General features: G+C 37.4%; 3 protein-coding genes across 6 annotated transcripts; 1 reads left to right on the top strand and 2 right to left on the bottom strand.

Annotated features, from left to right (window-relative positions):
* Positions 1-6,078: 6,078 nt before the first annotated feature.
* LOC133745376 (SNAP25 homologous protein SNAP33-like) lies at positions 6,079-9,162 on the bottom strand. Its single transcript, XM_062173435.1, has 6 exons — positions 8,969-9,162; positions 7,703-8,311; positions 7,162-7,255; positions 6,896-7,017; positions 6,590-6,687; positions 6,079-6,458 (listed from the first exon to the last, which is right to left on the bottom strand). The coding sequence occupies exons 2-6, from the start codon at positions 8,195-8,197 to the stop codon at positions 6,359-6,361; spliced, it is 909 nt and encodes a 302-aa protein (XP_062029419.1). The 5' UTR covers positions 8,198-8,311; positions 8,969-9,162; the 3' UTR covers positions 6,079-6,358.
* Positions 9,163-11,338: 2,176 nt separating this feature from the next.
* LOC133745791 (probable rhamnogalacturonate lyase B) lies at positions 11,339-15,222 on the top strand. 3 transcript variants are annotated; one of them, XM_062173921.1, is made up of 3 exons: positions 11,339-11,608; positions 12,931-15,016; positions 15,119-15,222. In XM_062173921.1, exon 2 carries the CDS (start codon positions 12,960-12,962, stop codon positions 14,994-14,996), a length of 2,037 nt encoding a protein of 678 aa, XP_062029905.1. In that variant the 5' UTR covers positions 11,339-11,608; positions 12,931-12,959; the 3' UTR covers positions 14,997-15,016; positions 15,119-15,222. The 3 variants fall into 3 exon arrangements, with proteins under 3 accessions (XP_062029905.1, XP_062029904.1, XP_062029906.1); XM_062173920.1 differs by lacking the exon at positions 15,119-15,222 and having other exon boundaries at positions 12,931-15,088; XM_062173922.1 differs by lacking the exon at positions 15,119-15,222 and having other exon boundaries at positions 12,915-15,088.
* Positions 15,217-19,036, bottom strand: LOC133745792 (uncharacterized). 2 transcript variants are annotated; one of them, XM_062173923.1, is made up of 9 exons: positions 18,859-19,036; positions 18,503-18,601; positions 18,076-18,135; positions 17,695-17,797; positions 16,889-17,483; positions 16,370-16,505; positions 15,982-16,149; positions 15,795-15,898; positions 15,217-15,639 (listed from the first exon to the last, which is right to left on the bottom strand). In XM_062173923.1, exons 2-8 carry the CDS (start codon positions 18,584-18,586, stop codon positions 15,842-15,844), a joined length of 1,203 nt encoding a protein of 400 aa, XP_062029907.1. In that variant the 5' UTR covers positions 18,587-18,601; positions 18,859-19,036; the 3' UTR covers positions 15,217-15,639; positions 15,795-15,841. The 2 variants fall into 2 exon arrangements, with proteins under 2 accessions (XP_062029907.1, XP_062029908.1); XM_062173924.1 differs by having other exon boundaries at positions 18,724-18,865.
* Between the last annotated feature and the right edge of the window lie 208 nt (positions 19,037-19,244).

Here is a 19,244-nt window from a genome sequence, read left to right as displayed (position 1 = left end):
CCATATACTTAGATTCACCAAACTGAGGATCCGGACCGGACCAGAGAAAACGTTTAATAAAGATTTGATCCAACCGCGAAAGTTTTTATTTTATTTTTTATCCACATATATACTGTAGGGATTCTGTATGAGGTCAGCCCTAAAAGTCCGGAGCGTTACTCTCCACAGCTGGCTTATGTATGCGTTGCTTTGTTTTGTTTTGTCTTTTTTGTTTTTGGAGAAGAGCGTTGCTTTGTCGTTGTGTGAACCTATATATCAAATCAGCATTTTTCGCAGTTCCCTTTGTTTGTATTTGCTTTCTGTTCTTCTCTGTCATCTCTTAGTTCAGCGTTGTATTTTCTAACAGCGGGGATTGACTTTTATGTGTAGGGTTTTGCATGGAGTAAAGCTGAGCACACACAGCGGTGACGACGCACACACATGTATATGCTGGACAAGTAGAATTTTTTCTTTTTTTTGCTGGACAAGTAGTTTTATTAATTGGTACAGCGGTGAAATTGAGTATTACAAACAATACCCAATAATGAGTGTTTAACAAAACCCTAAATAGAATGCAAACCCACTATCAGCCACCCAGGTGCAAACCCTCCAAAGGGAGAAAACAACAATATCTGGGCATTGGATATTGTGAAAACAAAAAACAATTGTAAGGTGATACAAGAATCTTTATATAAGGTTGTATATTCAATGTGAAATAAACTAATTAGTTGATCGATCAATAATATTCCATTCCATTTATCAAGGAAGAGACAGTAGTAACTTATCAATGAGCAATCCCTACCTAGCTCAAGTGGGATACTTAAAGCCTCGTGATTTCGGAGATTTAATAATTTATTTTGGCATTGGAGAAAGCAAAAAGCAATCGAACTCTGGTTATACTGCGAATCTGCGATATATGAGAAAATCTGAGCTACTTGCAACGTAGTTGGGTGAGCCTCTGTTTGTTATATGTGAATGGTGGCCGAAGGTTCGGTCGAATGAATCACTGCTTATTTCAATACAAATAAAATTTTTCTTTATACGAGTAAACTGAACCAAAATGAGAAAGTCTGAGTTGTGGAAGTAGTGTTATTCTGTTTTTTCACTTTGAAAAGTTGGTCAAATGCCTATACAGTTACCTACACAAAATGCTTACATATAACTTCTGTTGAGTTCCTCTCTGAGAAAAAATATAAATTTTTTCTCATATTTGTTTAGTTTTTTACCTATCCATATCAATTTCTTATGTAGAGATAAAAGAAGCAATTGTCTTAGATAAAGACGACAAAACAAAACTTACGGAAAACCAGACAGAAAAAAAAAAAGCAAACAAATTAACAAACAAACAGATTGAAGGAACTGTGAGAGTAGGAGACAAGTTGCTCAAGGTCTTCCATGGTCTTCACCGAATACTGTGTCCAAGGAGACAATCGAAAACGCTCCTGCAGTGCAAATGTCTTCTTAGATATGTAGCTTCCTTGGCCTCCGACCCATATGCCTTCTCCTCAAGTTGTCTATATAAACCACAGCACCCTCTTACCAATTGATCTCACCTTCTTAAACTGAAAATACTCTCTCTCTCTCTCTCTCCCTCTCTTCCCTGCCCTTGTCGATCTTTGGATCAATGGAGTACGAGTACCAGAGCGGCTACCCTGTGAAAAAGCTGACGCAATCTGATGTGAGTGAGAGACTCGCAGTGCCGAAAGCTATTGCTTCAGTGATGCCTCCTGCAGAACCAGAACGCGACATTCCTATCAGGGTGTTGGACGATTTGGGCCACGTTTATCAGTTCCGTTTATCTCGAAGAAGAAGAGGTCCACATACCAAACTAGTTTTCCAGTCCAGAGAATGGGGAGATTTCGTCAAATACCGAGGAGCCAAAGTTGGTGACCTGATTCATTTCTGGCCGGAGGTAAATGAAGATGCAGGTACACACTATCGAATTGTCTTGTTCAGAAACTATCTTGGATCTTCATCAACCTAGTTCCATCACCATCGCTCCCATCTGCAGAAGAAACCCTAGCTAGCTAGCTAAACCCACCTATTGGTAACCACTCCTACTATCCCAGTTTGCAAGTGCATGAGTTCTGTACGTGCAATAATTGCACATTCCATATATATGTATATATATGCTCTACTACTTCCATCTGCTAGCTTGCTAGCTAGGGTAAGCTAGCTTTTATTGTGTTATTATTGCTTTTCCTGTGCAACTGTGTTCATGTCTATTAGCTATCCATATATGCAGCTGTAAAATTTGTATTTTATTTCTTGGCTAAGAGTAAATTATGTATTGTACTATTGTATTTTCTTTCCAAAATGTCTCAACTTTCGGTAAAGACTGTTTCGTGCTTAACTCTGCAGCCAATAATATATTTTTCTTTGGTAACTGAGACCCTGATCAGATGAGCAGCAACTCGGAGAGATATAGATATATATATATATATATATATATATATATATATATATATATATATCTATGAGTAGAGTAATGTGTAATTCAAATTAAATTCAATAACAAAAGAAATCCAGCTTTCTGTAGGATACTCGAGATCTAGAGTGCTGAATTTGGCAGAAAGAGAGATAGCTGCAAAGCCACATATCACTCAAAGAGTCAAAATTTGTCTTAAATTATGTTCCCTCTGGGTTTGATGTTGGCTAAACTCTTGTTTTTATATTTCTTATATTATAAGTTTTGTTTTATCTTTAATTTTTTAGAATACGTGGGTTTATCAATTTGTGTTGGATCGTGGGAGGCCTCAAGTTCTGTTTCTTGGTGTTTCAATTGCTATTCGCTGCTTTGCATTTGGTTATTGATGGAAATGAAAGATTTGACTTTAATAGATGAACTTTTAGAGAAGAAGTGAAGATCATTATGTTTTGCTTCTCTGACAAGAAAATATATATATATATATATATATATATATATATATAAGTAATTGAATGATTTGAATCATATTGCAATGATAATCATGTAAAGATCCCGGTAAATTGTCATCATTACATTACAAATGGCAATGTAAATTGTGTTGAGCTCTATGCCCCAAGCTCGCAAGCATCATGGACCTCAAAACCAACGTCGACTGAGAAGAAGAACAATTTGCCGTTTCAGAGTTCTAGCTCTTTGATTTTCACTTTCTATTTTCTGTTATTCTTAGAGATTTCTCAGTTTAAAAAAAAATGCTGAATTATTGAAGAAAAAAAATGGGAAATTCTACTGTACATGTATGTGTGATACACTCATTTACAAATCTGACAACAATTTTGTTGTCATTGTGATAAATAGAGTTATTTTTTGGGTAATTTTAGTTCTATATATTACAGGTAATTACTCCACCTACGATATTTTTACAAGTTTATGAATAAATTGTTGTCGATGTAGTAACTTGGTTCAATTATATGTAAATGTGTAAAACAAATGTGATAACTTTGTTGTTAATGTTGTAAATTTGGTTCAACTAAATTGTAATTTTGGTTCAATTAGATGTAAATGAGTATATGATAAACATCCAAGTACTCTAGACAACCCCAAATGCTGAACTAATTCGTAATAAACCCTAATTTCATTGGTTTGCATGGTTGGCAACGTGAGCGTTGAATTTTACATAGATTCTGAAGGGAAACTTTGTGAGATACATCATATTTGGTATCTTTGTGAGATATCAAAGTGCCTGCAAGGAATTGCACGAGAATGTGTTTACCACGAGGAATTGAATTCATGAATTCAAATGCACGTCCAGAAATATGTAATCACCAATTGTTTATGAGGATATGTGAGACAAAGCATCTAAAATGACATTACTGACTTGTGGAGGAGGTTGCTCCATTTCATGTAGATGACCCCAATCTCAACATCTTGCTAAGGCATCTACAATTGTATTTATTTCTCTAAAAACATGACCAATGCAATTAGCAGAACCTGACTTCAGGTAGACAATAGCTAATCACTGACTTCAGAAGGTGAAGCTCTCATCCACTCCACTAAGCAACATGTTAAGTTGTTAACCAAAAGTTCCGAGTCACATTCAACAATCGATCACTCAGATCACTCTTTCCCCGGCCACCAAGTTCAGCAGACAGTTTAAGTTTGTATTTCATCTTGAACATTTGATCTTCAAGTTTTAATAGGCTTTAAAAAATAATTTCGGACCGGCCGGCGACGTACTTATTGTCTGACAACGATTTGTTCTTATTACACGTTTTAATAATTTAATTCGTTTAATTTAAATGCTGAAACATGTGCACCGGATAATATATTTAGTATTACTAGGAACTCCAACCCATAAATTTCAATGTTTCTTCGCCAAACCAAACCAAGGTCGCATTCGCTTGGTCAGTTGTCGAAGAGACTATACAGTTGAGATGGGGACACTTTTAGATTCACCAACCCGAGGATCCAGACTGGAGTCACCGGACAAAAGAAAACGTTTAATATCGCATTGTCTTGTTCGGAAATTATCTTGGATCTTCATCAACCTAGTTCGATGACCATCGATATCCCATGATTCCCGCCTGCTGAACTGCTGAAGGAACCTTAGCTGGCTAAATCTACCTATTGATAACCAGTAATACCATCCCAGTTTGCAAGTGCATGAGTGCTGTACGTGTAATATATAAATGAACTTTCCATATGTATATGCTTTGTCTCTGCAACTGTGTTCATTAGTTATCCATGCAGCTGTAAAATTTGTACTTTGTTCTTGGCTAAGGGTGAAATTAGTATTGTACTACTGTAGTTTTTCCAAATTGTCTCAAATTTCGGTAAAAGACTAAATGATATATTTTTCTTTGGTAACTGAGACCGAGAGATCAGATGAGAAGAAACTAGGAGAGATGGATTGCACAGTAACCAACCTATGGTTCAAAATTTTAATGACAAATGAAATCCAGGTTTCTGTAGGGTTTTTTCACAAAAGGGCTCGAAATCTACCTGTTCTTTTGTTTGTTCCGTTGCACGTTGACAGATATTCGCTGTCAGTATAATGCACGTCTTAGCGTGAGTAGTGAGAAGATATAGGCATACAGGTCCAACGTTACCATAGGATTGACAAAGTCACACATATATATATCGCTCAAAGTTTGCCTTAAATTCTGTGCCTTTAAACTCTCTTGTTGGCTTTTATTGATTAGTGCGATTGTGTCAGGAACTAAAATAAAAGAAGATACAGTCCGTCATACAACAATAAAAAAGTTTATACTCTTCTTTACAATTTACTTGTTGACTTGCTGTAGGCTGCCAGATGGTGCTGGGTCATCTCTTTTTAGAGACAAGTTTGTAATCTTTCATTGAGGTCAATGAATTCAGTTTCCTTCTAGGTAAACAAAAGAATTGCTATTAGCTGCTAATGGTTACTCCTTACAACTAATCAAAACCAACATTACACATTGTTGAATTGAAATAAGTAATATTTATCTAGCGTCGTTTGTTATGTCCGAGAAAGAATCGAAATGGCGGGGTCGTCTCCCCGTACAGCGAGGCAGTTATGCTACAGTGCTCCTACAAACATCAGAGAGTACTGAGTACATCAAGCGCCGCGCCGTCGATGCCTTCCATCACAACAAGTCCTTCTCCAAGCCCTCCCATCTCTCTTGGGCCTATTCGGACGGCAAGGCCCAATTGGAGGTCGCAAAACGACAGTCAGTCGTGTACAAGCTCTCACAAGCATCATGGACCTCCAAAGTCAAAACCATCAACTGAGAAGAAGAACATGCAATTTTTTTCAGAGGAACTGCTCTTCGATTTTCACTTTTCTTGTTTCTGTGATCCATGTGACTTGCCGCGTACTAGTATAAAAATGATGAATTGAATTGAGAATAAACCGTAACTTGACTAACTTAATTGCTTTGCTTACTAAGTCAAAGTATTGGTGTTCTAAAAGAGATCGATTTTGCATATATTCTGAACAAGCCAGTAATTTAGCCATACTGATACAAAAGCATCAGGGACTGCAGAGAGAAAAACACCCTTCATTTTGCTTGTGAATTTGTGATTATCATCAGGTTTGTTGTATTTATGCACCATGAACAAGTATGATTGAATTTCTCTTTTCTGTCATTTCCGGCTAAAGCTAACAACCGACATTACTATGAAGCAGTAAGCTGTGAATTTGCAAATACTTACAAGGTATATTTAGTATTTACTAACAAATTCACCAATCAATGATCATATATCTCTAACAACATTCTGATCCGTAAATGACAATACATTCCTGTTAACAGCGAAGTATCTTTTATCAATCAATGAAGTCAAAAGTTGTATACGAAATCCAGATACATGAGTGAGACCAGAATCCATAACTGGTAAAAAAAAAAAAAAATGGAGGGCAGACAGAGTATTGGACCAGCATACATCCATCAAGCCTGGCCAGGACCATCCTGCATTCTACTTTCCAAGCAAGCGACGACCACGTTGAGTAGCACCTCTAACACGGTAGTGGAGCTCATCAACATCAGCATCCATATGACCTATAGCTTTGTTATGCCTGAAATTATCATGGGGAGTAATTAGTTGGATATACTTCTATAATGCCCAAAATAAGACTCAGTAAACAAGTTGAGATAGACACAATAAAATTATGCTAAAACACTGCAGTACTGAATCATCATAACCCACCTATCGATTTCAGACCCCATGTCAATGGCCATATCCTTCAGCTCTCCCAACAGATTACTTAAATCTGACAGTCCTTCATCTTGTTTCGCCTTCTCTACCTGTTAAGCCAATTAGGAATATGAGATCAAATGATCAATACATTTGGAAAAGGAAATAAACCACAAGTAATTCTTTTAAACAGGGAGTAGAAAGAGAGTTGGAGAACCAGGAAATTTGACCACAAGGGTAAAAAGCAGTCCATATATCCATCAATGATCCGTTAACATCACCTTAAATTATGTACTATCAGTCATAAGAACTACAAACCTCAACTTTCTGAAGGGCATTGGTGGGTTCAGGAAGTGGTGTTCGTGAATGTGACAATCCCTTGGGTGGAGTCAGTCCCAGCTTTTCCCTCTCCAACTGGCTGCTCTTTTTGATTGCAGCATCTGCATATAGCAAGTACTTCAAAATGTAAGCGCAAGACAAAGAAAAAATGAAAGACAGAAACCCATACTTTTTCAAAATGATATTTCTTTTTCAGGAACAACAAAGAGCAGGTGAGTCATGGACAGAAAGGGCAGCAAATTAACCTGGTGTGATGACAGGGCCAGTTATTGTGCGACCCTTCTTTGGCTTCCAAGTCTTAGAGAAGATGCCCCCGAGACTCCCCAGAAGCTTTTCACCCTGAAATAAACAGTATGAAACGGTTAGTTTCACTCCATATCATCATATATACAAAAAACAACTGTAAAACCGTTTATTGAAAGAGCACAACACCGAAAGAAGTATATTTCTTGGCTAAGAGAAGAGTGATGGAAAGCTATTGTAATGCATAAGGGGGGTCTTGAAAACATATGACTACATAAGGATCACTTTAAATAACCTCGACAGAAAAAGTGGCTTGTCAAGGAATGTATGTATATGCATAAAACAAACAGGCAATGCACATAAGAAACAATCTTCTAAATATCACCCACTCCTTATTTTCTACAAAACAACATCATCTCCATAGGTAGATATCAAATTTATAACCCTGTTAATACTGGGAACATGATACTTTCAAGTGTTATCGTTTCATATGGACTTAGATTCTTAAAGTTGACAGTTTTAATTTATTACAAAACGCCATACCCGACTGAGATCCTGTTCAATGTCAGCAGCAACAAAGTGGGTCCTGGTGATTTGGTCACCCTGGTGATGCAACATGACCAGAGTCTTGGTAGCATCCTCACGTATATCTTCAGCAATCCTCAGGCAGCTGTGGACTGAGTTTGTAGTCTCCTCAGCCTTATACACTGCATAACTTTCCAACTCTTGCACCGATTGATTTTCAACGCCTCCTGAATTGCGGAAGTCATTCTTATACTTGTTTCTCTCGGAGTAAGTACTCTTGTATGAATACAAAGAAGTATTCTCTTTTCCTTGATCATCATCAAAAGGATTGGTGCTAGTATCCTGTCCAAATAGTGCCTGCTTATCATTCTGTCCAACTAGTGCATGCTTCTCATTCTGTCTAACTTGTGCAGGCTCATCGTCAAACGGGTTTGAGCCAGAGGAAGCAGGATATAGAGGGTCAACTGAGTTACGCTTAGCAGCCTTTAACGGGGACTTCTTTAAACCAAACATTTTCGATGGCAAATATGCACAATTTGTTACACTGTTGACGGGGTCAAGATCTGGGATCTTAATGAACTAAAAAATAGGGTACTTCAAAAATCTGTACAGAGATCAACAGCAATCCTGGAAGAGCAAACAAGAACAATATGTGAGAAACACAAAAGGGCGCATTAAGCAATCTGTGTAAAACCTTCAAGAAAAAACCTAACATAAGCACTATAGCACAAGAACAACTTTCAAGGACCCCGACCCCCAGAGCATCAAAACTGAAAGGCTCACAATCAAGCAGCACAAATTAGTGGAAAATTCCAATGGAGCATAACAGTTGAAATAAACCCAAAACTCATACCAAGAACAACAGCATCAATCATATCTAACCAAAATCAAGCACACAACAAACCCACAATCAAACAGAGAAAAGAATCTATTCTATTCTATTTCCATCAATTGGGTATTCCAGAAAACCAAACCTCTGACTTGGGTTGACTTTACCTTCTCCATTACTTAACAAACCCCACCACAACACACAAACAACAGAATCAAGAATACCCTTTTCTAATCCTCATCAACCAAACAAAGAACATGAATAAACAAACCCAGAAACCCATCCACAAATTTGGGTCCTCTTTAACGCACAAGAAAACACTAGGAGCAGTTGACCCCATGATAATAACAAGAAAAAGATCAAAACTTGAGAAGACCCAAGTGAAAACAAGACGTAATAATCAAAACCCAGTTACAGAATCGAAGAGAATCAACAGAAAGAACCGATTTTGATACCTGAAATCGCATCCAATGTGGGAAAAAAGATAGAGGCTTCAGAGAAAAGCCCAGATCTTTATACAGAGAGAGAAGAGAGAGAAGTGGGAAAGAGATGGATTCAAAGGAAGACTCGGCAAAACACGGAGGCACTAAAACGAAGTCGTCCTTTGAGAGCGTGAAACTGGTCAGAAAGTGCCGTTGTTGGTGATATTTGATTTACGTGATTGGGTGTCCCACCGTGTATCTTATAATTTTCAAGAAAACAAAGACGGTTTTGAGAAAATAATCACACGGCGTTGAAGTTTTTGTTGTTTCCTTCCTTGTAGTTTCTTATGAAGAAAGGATCTTAAATTTTTTTACTTTTTATTGCCCTTGTGAAGTTGATGAAAGTGTTGAATGAGGGTCAGAAACTGAGTTAGAATTGAAATTCTTCTTTGTTAAAAAGTGTGAATAAGTACTCTCGTTTACGTTAAAAGATAGATAAGTACTCTCGTTTTTAATATTTGATTACGTAGCGAAAGAGATTTGATTACAAATCTCATTACCTTCGGTAGTCTATTCTCAGTCCAAGTGAAAAGTCAAACTCCTTTCGACTGAGGAAGAAATATAAGATGACCTTGCAAAAATTCTCCTGCGAATTTAGAAATACGAAATACGAGTGTATATCTACCATACGGCCTTTATAAGTAATTTCACTAAGATTGAAAATATTGGGAAAAAAAGAAAAGGATAATATGTATAAATACATCGCCAATGAAATTTGCCCAAATGCATTGGTAGAAAATTATTTTTGACCATCTTTGCAGTACTAATAAAAAAATAAATAATCACAAAATTAAGTATGGTTGAAGACTTGAAGGTTAGGGATAAAGCTGAATGAGTCAAATTATTTTTATCCTCCATCATTTTTAATTCTGGGAATAGAAAGTAGGGGAATTGTCTGTACTTTGTTGTTTTGCCAAGAGAATCAACTACTAGTTTTTTTATGGTATCCCTTGGCAAATTGGGGTTCATATAATGATATTGGATTTGCATAAACTACTAAGTCATTTTCATAGCCATACAAGTAGGACCTTCCCTTCTTTATCCTTGTTTAATGCTAAACCCTACAAATCGGATTATCATATGAGTCTTGTAACTTTGGTCAAATAAGATCGTATCATGTGTGGCGTGACGAACTGGGCACATGTGTGGCTGCTCTTGCGCGTCATGTCCCCTCTGCGTCTTCGGCCTTACACATGGAAGCTGAAGCTTTGAGAGCAGGTTTGTTGCTGGCAATACATCAAGGTTGGTTGGAGGTTGAAGTTGAAAGTGACTGTTCTACACTTGTGTATGCCCTGACTCGGGGAGATGTCATCCTTTCTGATATTGGACGGATTTTGGAAGATTGCAAAAGGTATTAGTAGCTTTTCTTTCTTCCAATTCCGTCATGTGTATAGGGAAGTAAATGATGTGGCTAATAGATTGGCACACCTTGCTAGTACTGCTTATTTAGATGAACTTTGGCTAGATGAGAGTCCTGTTATCATTCGGGATGTTCTCTATGAGGATCATTGTTGTATTTCACGGGGCTTCGGCTTAACGTTCTCCCCGTTGTATCCTAGTTTGACTATTAATAATATTAACATGCATGGGGATGAGTCTCCCAGCTAGGCCGGGTTCCAAACCCCATTTCAAAAAAAAAAAAAAAAAAATCGTATCATCATGTTCCACACATTTGGTGCAAGCAAAGAAAACGCCTTCTGAAAATAATCCAAGCAAGAAATGGAGCCAATAAGGCAGGTTATGCTGTTCCATTCGCTATGTTTTTACAATTTTGTCAATCTATTCCATTCCAATTCCATAAGGAAGAGGAAAATTCCAATGTTATTGGCTCCCGGCCAAGTCCTAATTTTTTTTTATTTTGTACTGAAATATTTTAATTAAGAACTTCAACAGAAGGAGAAAAACATCACTGGCTCTTTTTATATTTATTTATTATTATTATACCTCATAATAATAAGAAGGGGACAAATATCGAAACCTCTCATACAAAATAAGAAACCAACAATATCGAAATCTAAATTTGGAAGTCCCAACCTATATCTACTATAAAGAGAAAATAAACTCTTCGATGGGACAACATCAAAACCTCTCATACAAAATAAGAAATCAACAGTTCAACACTATCAAAATCTAAATTAAGAAGTCCCAACCTATATCTACTATAAAGAGAATGAACAAAATCCGGTGTCACCAAATCATTGACTCCTAATTAATAATGAGAAAAGTCAGCATTGTTATCCTCTCATCCTCATATGAGAATTCAAGTCTAAAATGAGCGAGAGGACAACGAAACAAGGGCATTATGACAATTAAAAGGACATAATCAAACCAAGAACAAATGGCATCATAAGAACACACTCAAAATAAATCAAAATGCAACTAAATCAAACTGGTTCATAAGTTAAGTTGATCTGTCTTCGTTCCTTATAATAGATGATCGATGATAAAAGAGTTTGTTTCTGTATGATCCTAAAAGCCAGAAAGCTAAGAGAGGAAGCTTTCCAAAAATGATGAAGCAGATCGATCAGAGGTACATTATGCGGGAAGCCTACCTCTAGTACGTGCATACAGAAGAATTGTGCCATTGATTGATCGAATAAACTTCAATACAAGGTAGTCAGTTTCGCATTGGTAATTTACCTACCTTATTAGAGCTAGACACCACTTGTCTTAACGTAAACTTTGGAAATAGCTGCGTTTAATGATTTTTTTTTTGGTTCTAACACACACACAATAATCAAAGAATACGTACAAAAAGTCACCGGCCGGTTGATAGAAGAACAGATCCTGGTGCATTTTGATCTCTGTTTCTCCCTTTTCCCTTTTCAACTAACTAGTTACGTACTAAAACATCCATTAATTATATGAACTTTCGAAGCATATTCATGTAAAAAGAGAAATTCTAATGTTGGTAATACTGCATTCTATCTTTTATGAATAGATATCTTTTTCATAGTCTTCAGAAGAATGAAGGGCAAGATGTAAGTTGCTGATGTGAAATGAAAGACAGGGGGATAAAAATTAAAAATCATGGGTTTCCTTCACAACTTGCAGAAACTTAATTAACAAAACCATCACCATCACAAGCATCATCTTGCGAACAAGACTGTAATACACCTAAATTTGGGCATGCAATTCCATCATATATATGATCATAGCTAACTTGCTTATGCTGTTTATTTAATGAATGATGAAGAATATTGTAGTGCTATATAAATCTCGTTGACATATGTGATCAACTAGTTGGAATATATTGATAAAGATCATATTTAAACGTTTAGTTAATTAGCTAGCAGGTTGATAGCTAATAGGTATAAGTATCATAGGCATTCCTGGTTAAGCATCTTATGCCTTTGAGCAACTTTCTTTTACATTTCGCTCTAGAGTTTGTAACATAGAGCTCAAGTTCATGTTTGGGAGGGCTATATAGCTATTCATGGCTAATCTGTTCAATAATATTGGTCAGCATTGTTGAACAAAGACATTAACCATTCCTGGTTCTTTCATTAAAATAGAAAATGTAGGTACGTCGGAGTCGAAATTTTATGTACATTACCCAGTCAACTGGATCAAGTCCCAGTTGAATTAGGGTTTTTTTTTTTTTTTCCTTCTTGGATTAGGTAAATTCTCTTCCAGGTTTCCCAACCGGATCTTAATTTCCCAACTCCAGCATGCTTTTGTCTATATTCGTAATCGGGATTATATTTCGATCCCCCTTCCAGTTTAAACCCCAAATAAATGTAAACTCTAGTTCAGCTACTTTCCTAATTGTTCCAGCTTACTTTTCTACATTCCCACTGGGGTTATGTTTCCCAGTTCCAGCTTATTATTTCTTAAATTGTTCATATCAATTCACTATGAATACCTCCAAGTTGGAGAACAATCAAATTACAGAAAATCTCAATTTAAGAGTTAAAAGTTTTTGTTATTGCAAGATACTACTGCTTTAAGGATTGTAAAGAGCATGAGGCAGCGCGGGGGTTGGCTTCTTTGGACAACCTTGGTGATACTTGGTCTCCACTGTCTCTCGGTTGATGCTGGAAACTACAACAACAACACAAGATTGGGACCGCTGAACAGGACAAGTAATATCCCCAAAACACAAGATCGGGACGATGCGGTGAAGATCACATATCCTCCTAAACAGGTTGTGTTGGATAATGGCCTTGTGCAACTCACATTTTCTAATCCTGGTGGACAAATTACTGGAATCAAATATCATGTAATTGATAACTTACTCAAAAACAAGACCACGCAAACAGCGTACTGGGATGTGATGTGGAGGGGTCAGCTTCACGGATTTGACGGAAAAGAATTTAAAGTCATTACGGAGAGGGAAGACCAAGTTGAAGTTTCTTTCATCAGTACGTACAATCCTTCCTTCTCTAATGACTCGATGATCCCCTTGACTGTCAACAAAAGGTACATAATGCAGCGTGGTCGTTCGGGGTTCTATGCATACGTCATCTTCCAGCGAGATGAAGGGTGGCCGGAGCTGGCCATAAATGACGTTCGACTAACTTTCAAGCTTAACCAAGATCAATTTAACTACATGGCGGTGTCGGATACTAGAAGAAGGTTCATGCCAACAGCTGACGACCGAAACCTAGGTCAGCAACTTGCCTATCCTGAAGCTAAGCTTTTAAACAATGCAACAAGCAATCCTCTCTTTCATGGCGAAGTGGATGACAAGTACCAGTACTCAAGTGATGACAAAAATGGCAAAGTCCATGGCTGGATTAGTACCAAGTCATCTGTGGGATTTTGGTTGATCACACCAAGTACTGAGTTTCGTGCTGGTGGACCTCCGAAGCAGGACCTCACCTCCCACGTCGGGCCGACGACAATGTGTGTGTTCTCTAGTAGTCATTACGCTACAGAACAACTTTGTTTGAAATTCAAACAAGGTGAAGCATGGAAAAAGGTTTATGGACCTGTGTATGTGTATCTTAATCTAGCTGGTCCAACCAGGGATCCCACTACTACACTTTGGCACGACGCTAAGCAACAGATGCATGAAGAGGTGAGAAGCTGGCCTTACAATTTTACTCGATGCCCAGATTTTCCTGTTTCGGAGCAACGAGGATCAGTTTTTGGAAATTTACAAGTAAATGATAGGTACATTAACAGCACCAGCCTTGTTCCGGCAAGCTCGGCTTATGTGGGATTGGCCGCACCTGGAGAAGTGGGATCATGGCAAACAGAAAGCAAGGGATACCAGTTTTGGACTCGAGCGGATGCAAAAGGCGACTTTGTCATCAAACATGTTCGACCTGGGAACTATAATTTGTATGCATGGGTTCCCGGGATTCTTGGAGATTACAAATATGAGGCCGAGATTAGTATTAAACCAGGAAGTCGATTCGAGTTGGATAAGCTTACTTATTCGCCTCCAAGAATTGGTCCTACATTATGGGAAATCGGCATCCCTGATCGAAGTGCTGCTGAGTTTTACATACCGGATCCATATCCAACTCTCATGAACAAACTTGATAACAATAATCACTCGGATGCCTCGGACAAGTTCAGGCAATATGGGATCTGGGGACGTTATGGAGAGTTATACCCTGACCATGATCTAGTCTACACTGTTGGTGTTAGCGATTATCGTCATGATTGGTTTTATGCTCATGTGACTAGGAATACAGGAAACGTCTTGGTCGGAACCACATGGCAGATACAATTTAAGCTTACTAATATGACAGCTCCTGGAGATTATAAGCTCCGATTGGCATTGGCCTCCGCCAACTATGCAGAGTTGGAGGTTCGATTTAACAATGAAAGCAAGGCACCTCTTTTCTCTACAGGGCGGATAGGAGAGGACAATGCTATAGCAAGACATGGAATTCATGGTTTATATTGGTTGTTCGATGTTAATGTACCAAGGTCTCAACTGCATGAAGGAAACAACACACTCTATCTTACTCAGACAAGAGGCGGAAATATGTTCGTAGGAGTCATGTATGACTACATCAGACTAGAAGGACCTCCATTGCGATGAGAAGCTGAAGCTCCATAATTGTAGTGTTTTTATTTGTTTTTTATTTATATAAAAATTTATTATCAATATGAATTTTGGATATCTAAACAATATGTCTGAGAGTACTTCCTGGTTGTGTGTAGCTATGCAAATCTGGATACCTCTAAGCTTCTTACGAGAGCGAACCCTGGGTTTTCAAATGCTAGTTGCTGCCTATCAAATGGGTAACTCACATAAACAATGATCACAAATTGCTTTCTCACCACCATAAATCAACTTCAAAATATGTACAACAGATTGTCACATTACAATGAGGATAAACTTACAAGGGCTCCAGTGGATCAATGTAGCATTCTCAATCTTTCAAAATTGTATGCCTATCATTGGAAGTCTTTTTTTTTTTTTTTTTCCCTGAATGGGTTTCATCAAAGCCCAGCTACCATGCACCCTGTTGGAGATCCTCGACAAAAATAGGTTTCACCTCAGTCTCAAGTTGTGTTCCATTGGGAGACTGACCTGTGTCATTAGTGTCAGTTTTTCATCCCGGGATTTGTCTGCACTCATAGCCGAAAGAGATGCCAGGTTGAATGAAAGCCAACTGTCTTTCCAAAATTCCAAGCACCTTCACTAAATCACTCAAATCTGAAATTGTCATATAGCACGCCTGTAGTTTCAACAAGTCACAACAATCAGCATAATATTCATATTCCAAAACATAAAAAGCAAATATGCGACTATTAGTGCAAGCATGACACTAAGATCAATCAGGTAGAAGGGATGGAGCAGCAGTAATCATAATTAAGGGCAATTAAAACGAACCTTATGGCCTCTGTCAATTAAATCTCGCAACTGTTGACCATCCACCACTATGGTTCATCGAGACTCAGGAGACCAGCGAAGGATTTTGTCCGTGCTTTTTGAACCTTACCACAGAATCAAGATTATACATTTCAGAAGTTTAGTGTCATACAGGTAACGGAAAACTGCAAATACAAACATCATATACCTGCGCTTCTAACTCAGCAATTCTTTGCAGAGATGCTTGTTCAATGTAAGCACGACGCTTACACTCGTCTTCAAGCAAGCCTGTAAGTTGGTATCTGAGCTCAGCCATTTCTTGAGCCAGATCCTCAGCTTCTTCTTTTGCCTTTAACTTTTCTTCTCTCAGTTCTTCCTAAGAACCATAAGTAATGTAACATTGAAGTTAGAATCAACTAACAAAACGTCAAAACTCTGAAAAGACAATAACCTACTCAAGAACTCTCGCTTGAAACCTTGACCTATGCATTTTTGATAGCATTAGTGGAAAGCTGTATCCGAGAGTGTTCAGACATATTTTGTATTAGACGAAAGATAGTAATTATCAGTCTATCCCATGGGTATTCATATCATACCTTTAGTTGCTTCACAAGAAGTTCATATTCATGTATCTGGTGTGACATCTCCTTCATCTTCACTATCAAATCGGCATCTGGTGCCAGTACCATTGCCAATTTGGAAAAAAGTGACTCCAAGACTTCTCCACAAGTGCTTCAGAAATACCATAAAAAAGTAAAAGATATGTTAAGGAAAAAATGTATAACACATCTCAAAGATTAATTAAGTCATTATACTACATCATACAAGTGATCAGAAACAATTAGGAACCAATAAAACATCCTACTGATAACTATTCCCTTGTAGCAATAAAATTATCTTTTCCAAAAACAGATGACACAACATCATACATGGGGATATAAAAGATTAAGATTGAGAAACTATCAAATAAAGGCAGGAGCATGAGTAAGGAGCAGTCAAAAACAAAATCTTCCTCTCATTCACCCAGTCCTGACAAAATTAAATAAATATTTGATGGACTGAAAGTTCATATGTTACTCAGTGAAGACTGATATTAATATTAAGTAGCAGCATACCTCATATCTATTGAAAATGTGTGCCTTCCCTCTAGCTCACTTAACAAAGACTCTGACTTGAATTCAAATCTATCCTCTTCCAGCAATTTTTCAACCCTCTGACAAAAGATCCTAGTATTTGTCCCTGAGGCATCAAGCTTCTCCCTTAGTTCCTTATTTTCCATATCTAAGCAATCAGCAGTTTTCCGTGCATCCTGACATTGAACCTCAAGTTCTTGAATTAACTCATTCATCCTAGTTTTTTCTCGAACAGTTTCTTCCTGGACTTTCTTAGCTTCAAGGCAACTCTGCTCCAACGCTAATATATCAAGCTTCATACTCTCAATTTCACACTGAGACTCTAATGACATGGATGAAACTGACTCCTCTAGTTTCTCTATGCACAAATTTGAATTCTGTAACTCCACTTCTTTGCTTTCCAGTTCTTGCATTAAGAACAAGCACTCTGAATAGGACTTCTTCAGCTCATCTCTTAACCTGTCAACTGTCACCTGTAAATTCTCTGTGTCTGCTAATTTCAACTCAAGGCTATGTACATGATCTTCAAGAAAGGTCACTTCTGTGTCCCTTGCATTTAATTGATCCTGAAGGTAATCTGTGATCAATGATTTGATGGGTTAATTCAAAAGGATCATAATAAGAGTTTTAATACTTTAACATACCTAGTAAACAGATCCACTAAAGATGAACTACAAATTACAAATTTCATAATATATACAATGGGTGATCATTACAAAATAGAATGCATGGTTTACACTAAAGCCAAATATTGTCCAGAAAGAAAGTCAAATTAGATGAACAACTACCTATTTCTTGAGAGCAGTTCTTGAGTTCTTTCTCTAACATTTGAATTTGTTTCTTGTCTTCTGTGCGGAATTCGGATAATGACTTCATATGTACATCCAAACTCTGAACGAACAAAATCTCAAATCAGATACTCTGCCGGAGAATATAACTTCTTCAAAATTTATTGATATTTTTTGCATAAATATATTTCTTCATCACTGTGGACAGTTCAAACTATAAAAAGGCCGATATTTTGGATGAGAAACTCTTTAAGTAAGGAGGAAGAGAAAGAGAAGAGTCAACAGAGTGAATAAGGTACTGGTCTCCCTATTAACATGCGCATTGTAGACAAGTGTATTATACTGTATGAAAAGACAACAGATCCTGGATATAAACTTTACCCTGATTAGCCCGAAGCTTTGGGATTGTGATTCTTTCAACATGTCCTTTTCTTTCTTAAGCTGCATACAAATTCAAGAAACACATAAATAAGGCAGAAACCTTCATGATATTAAACGACGTAACAAAGTAAGCCAGCAGCAACTGAAAACACATAGTGCAGAAAAGACATTATCAAATCAAAATCCTGTGGAACAGTACAAAACTCAAGTAGCCTTTAGTTTTAGGAACACACAATCCAAATTCTTCTCTTAAGCCATAATACCGAACAATCCAATACATCAGACTAACACGACGAAAAGGGAGTGCATTGGTAAATTTGCAATAATTACTGTCTCAAGCTGCTTGGTTGGATATAATTATTCATAATTTTGATGCACAACATAACCAACATTTTTTTTTTTTAACTCTGAAGAGCAGAAACAAGACCTCTCTGCATCTTGTCCCAATCTGCAGGAGCTCCTCAATATCGAACGAGCTGTCACTATTGCCGCCCCCGCTGCTGTTCGACATGAATGATTTCCGAGACTGAAATTAATTTCCAACATAAACCATAAAAATGCATTAAATTCTCAATTAGCAATCACTACACCATATGGAATAAAGAAAAATCATAACCAAAGTAAACTCATTAACCAACTGGGTATTACATTTTTCTGATGTGATAATGACCCAAGTACAAAACTTGAGCATATTCAAGGATACACTATCCAAAACCCATTTGAAAATAGCAGAAACTAAAGGAGGACTGAGAGAGGATGACCCAGAAGAATAACAATTCTTACCCGCGATCTGGGTTTAGGGTTCTCTGGAAGTGAATCGAAGGTTGGGTTTGGGAAATTTGATTGGAAAGAATTCGAATTTTTCAAGAATTGGTTGTTTCAAAAATTCATCATAACTTTGCTTTGGGAGTGGGTCCCTCGTGGAGTTGTTTTGAGTTGGGCGCTCAACTGGCAAAACGTTCTGGTCGGGTCGACAAGTGGATATATAGCTGTATTATCCATTATCCAATCCATAAGCAGCTAGCTGTTATAGTCATTTCTTGTAATATAGTTGAACAACTATTCCTATGTTTATTCGGATATTCTACCATATATACACACATGTAACACGGAATTTAATGATCAATTGATCAGTGATCAGTTGCTTACGACTTACACACTATCAGATT

This window comes from Rosa rugosa, chromosome 4 (genome assembly GCF_958449725.1).
Source record: "Rosa rugosa chromosome 4, drRosRugo1.1, whole genome shotgun sequence".
Taxonomy (NCBI): Eukaryota; Viridiplantae; Streptophyta; class Magnoliopsida; order Rosales; family Rosaceae; genus Rosa; species Rosa rugosa.
This window is presented reverse-complemented; position numbering and strand designations above follow the sequence as displayed.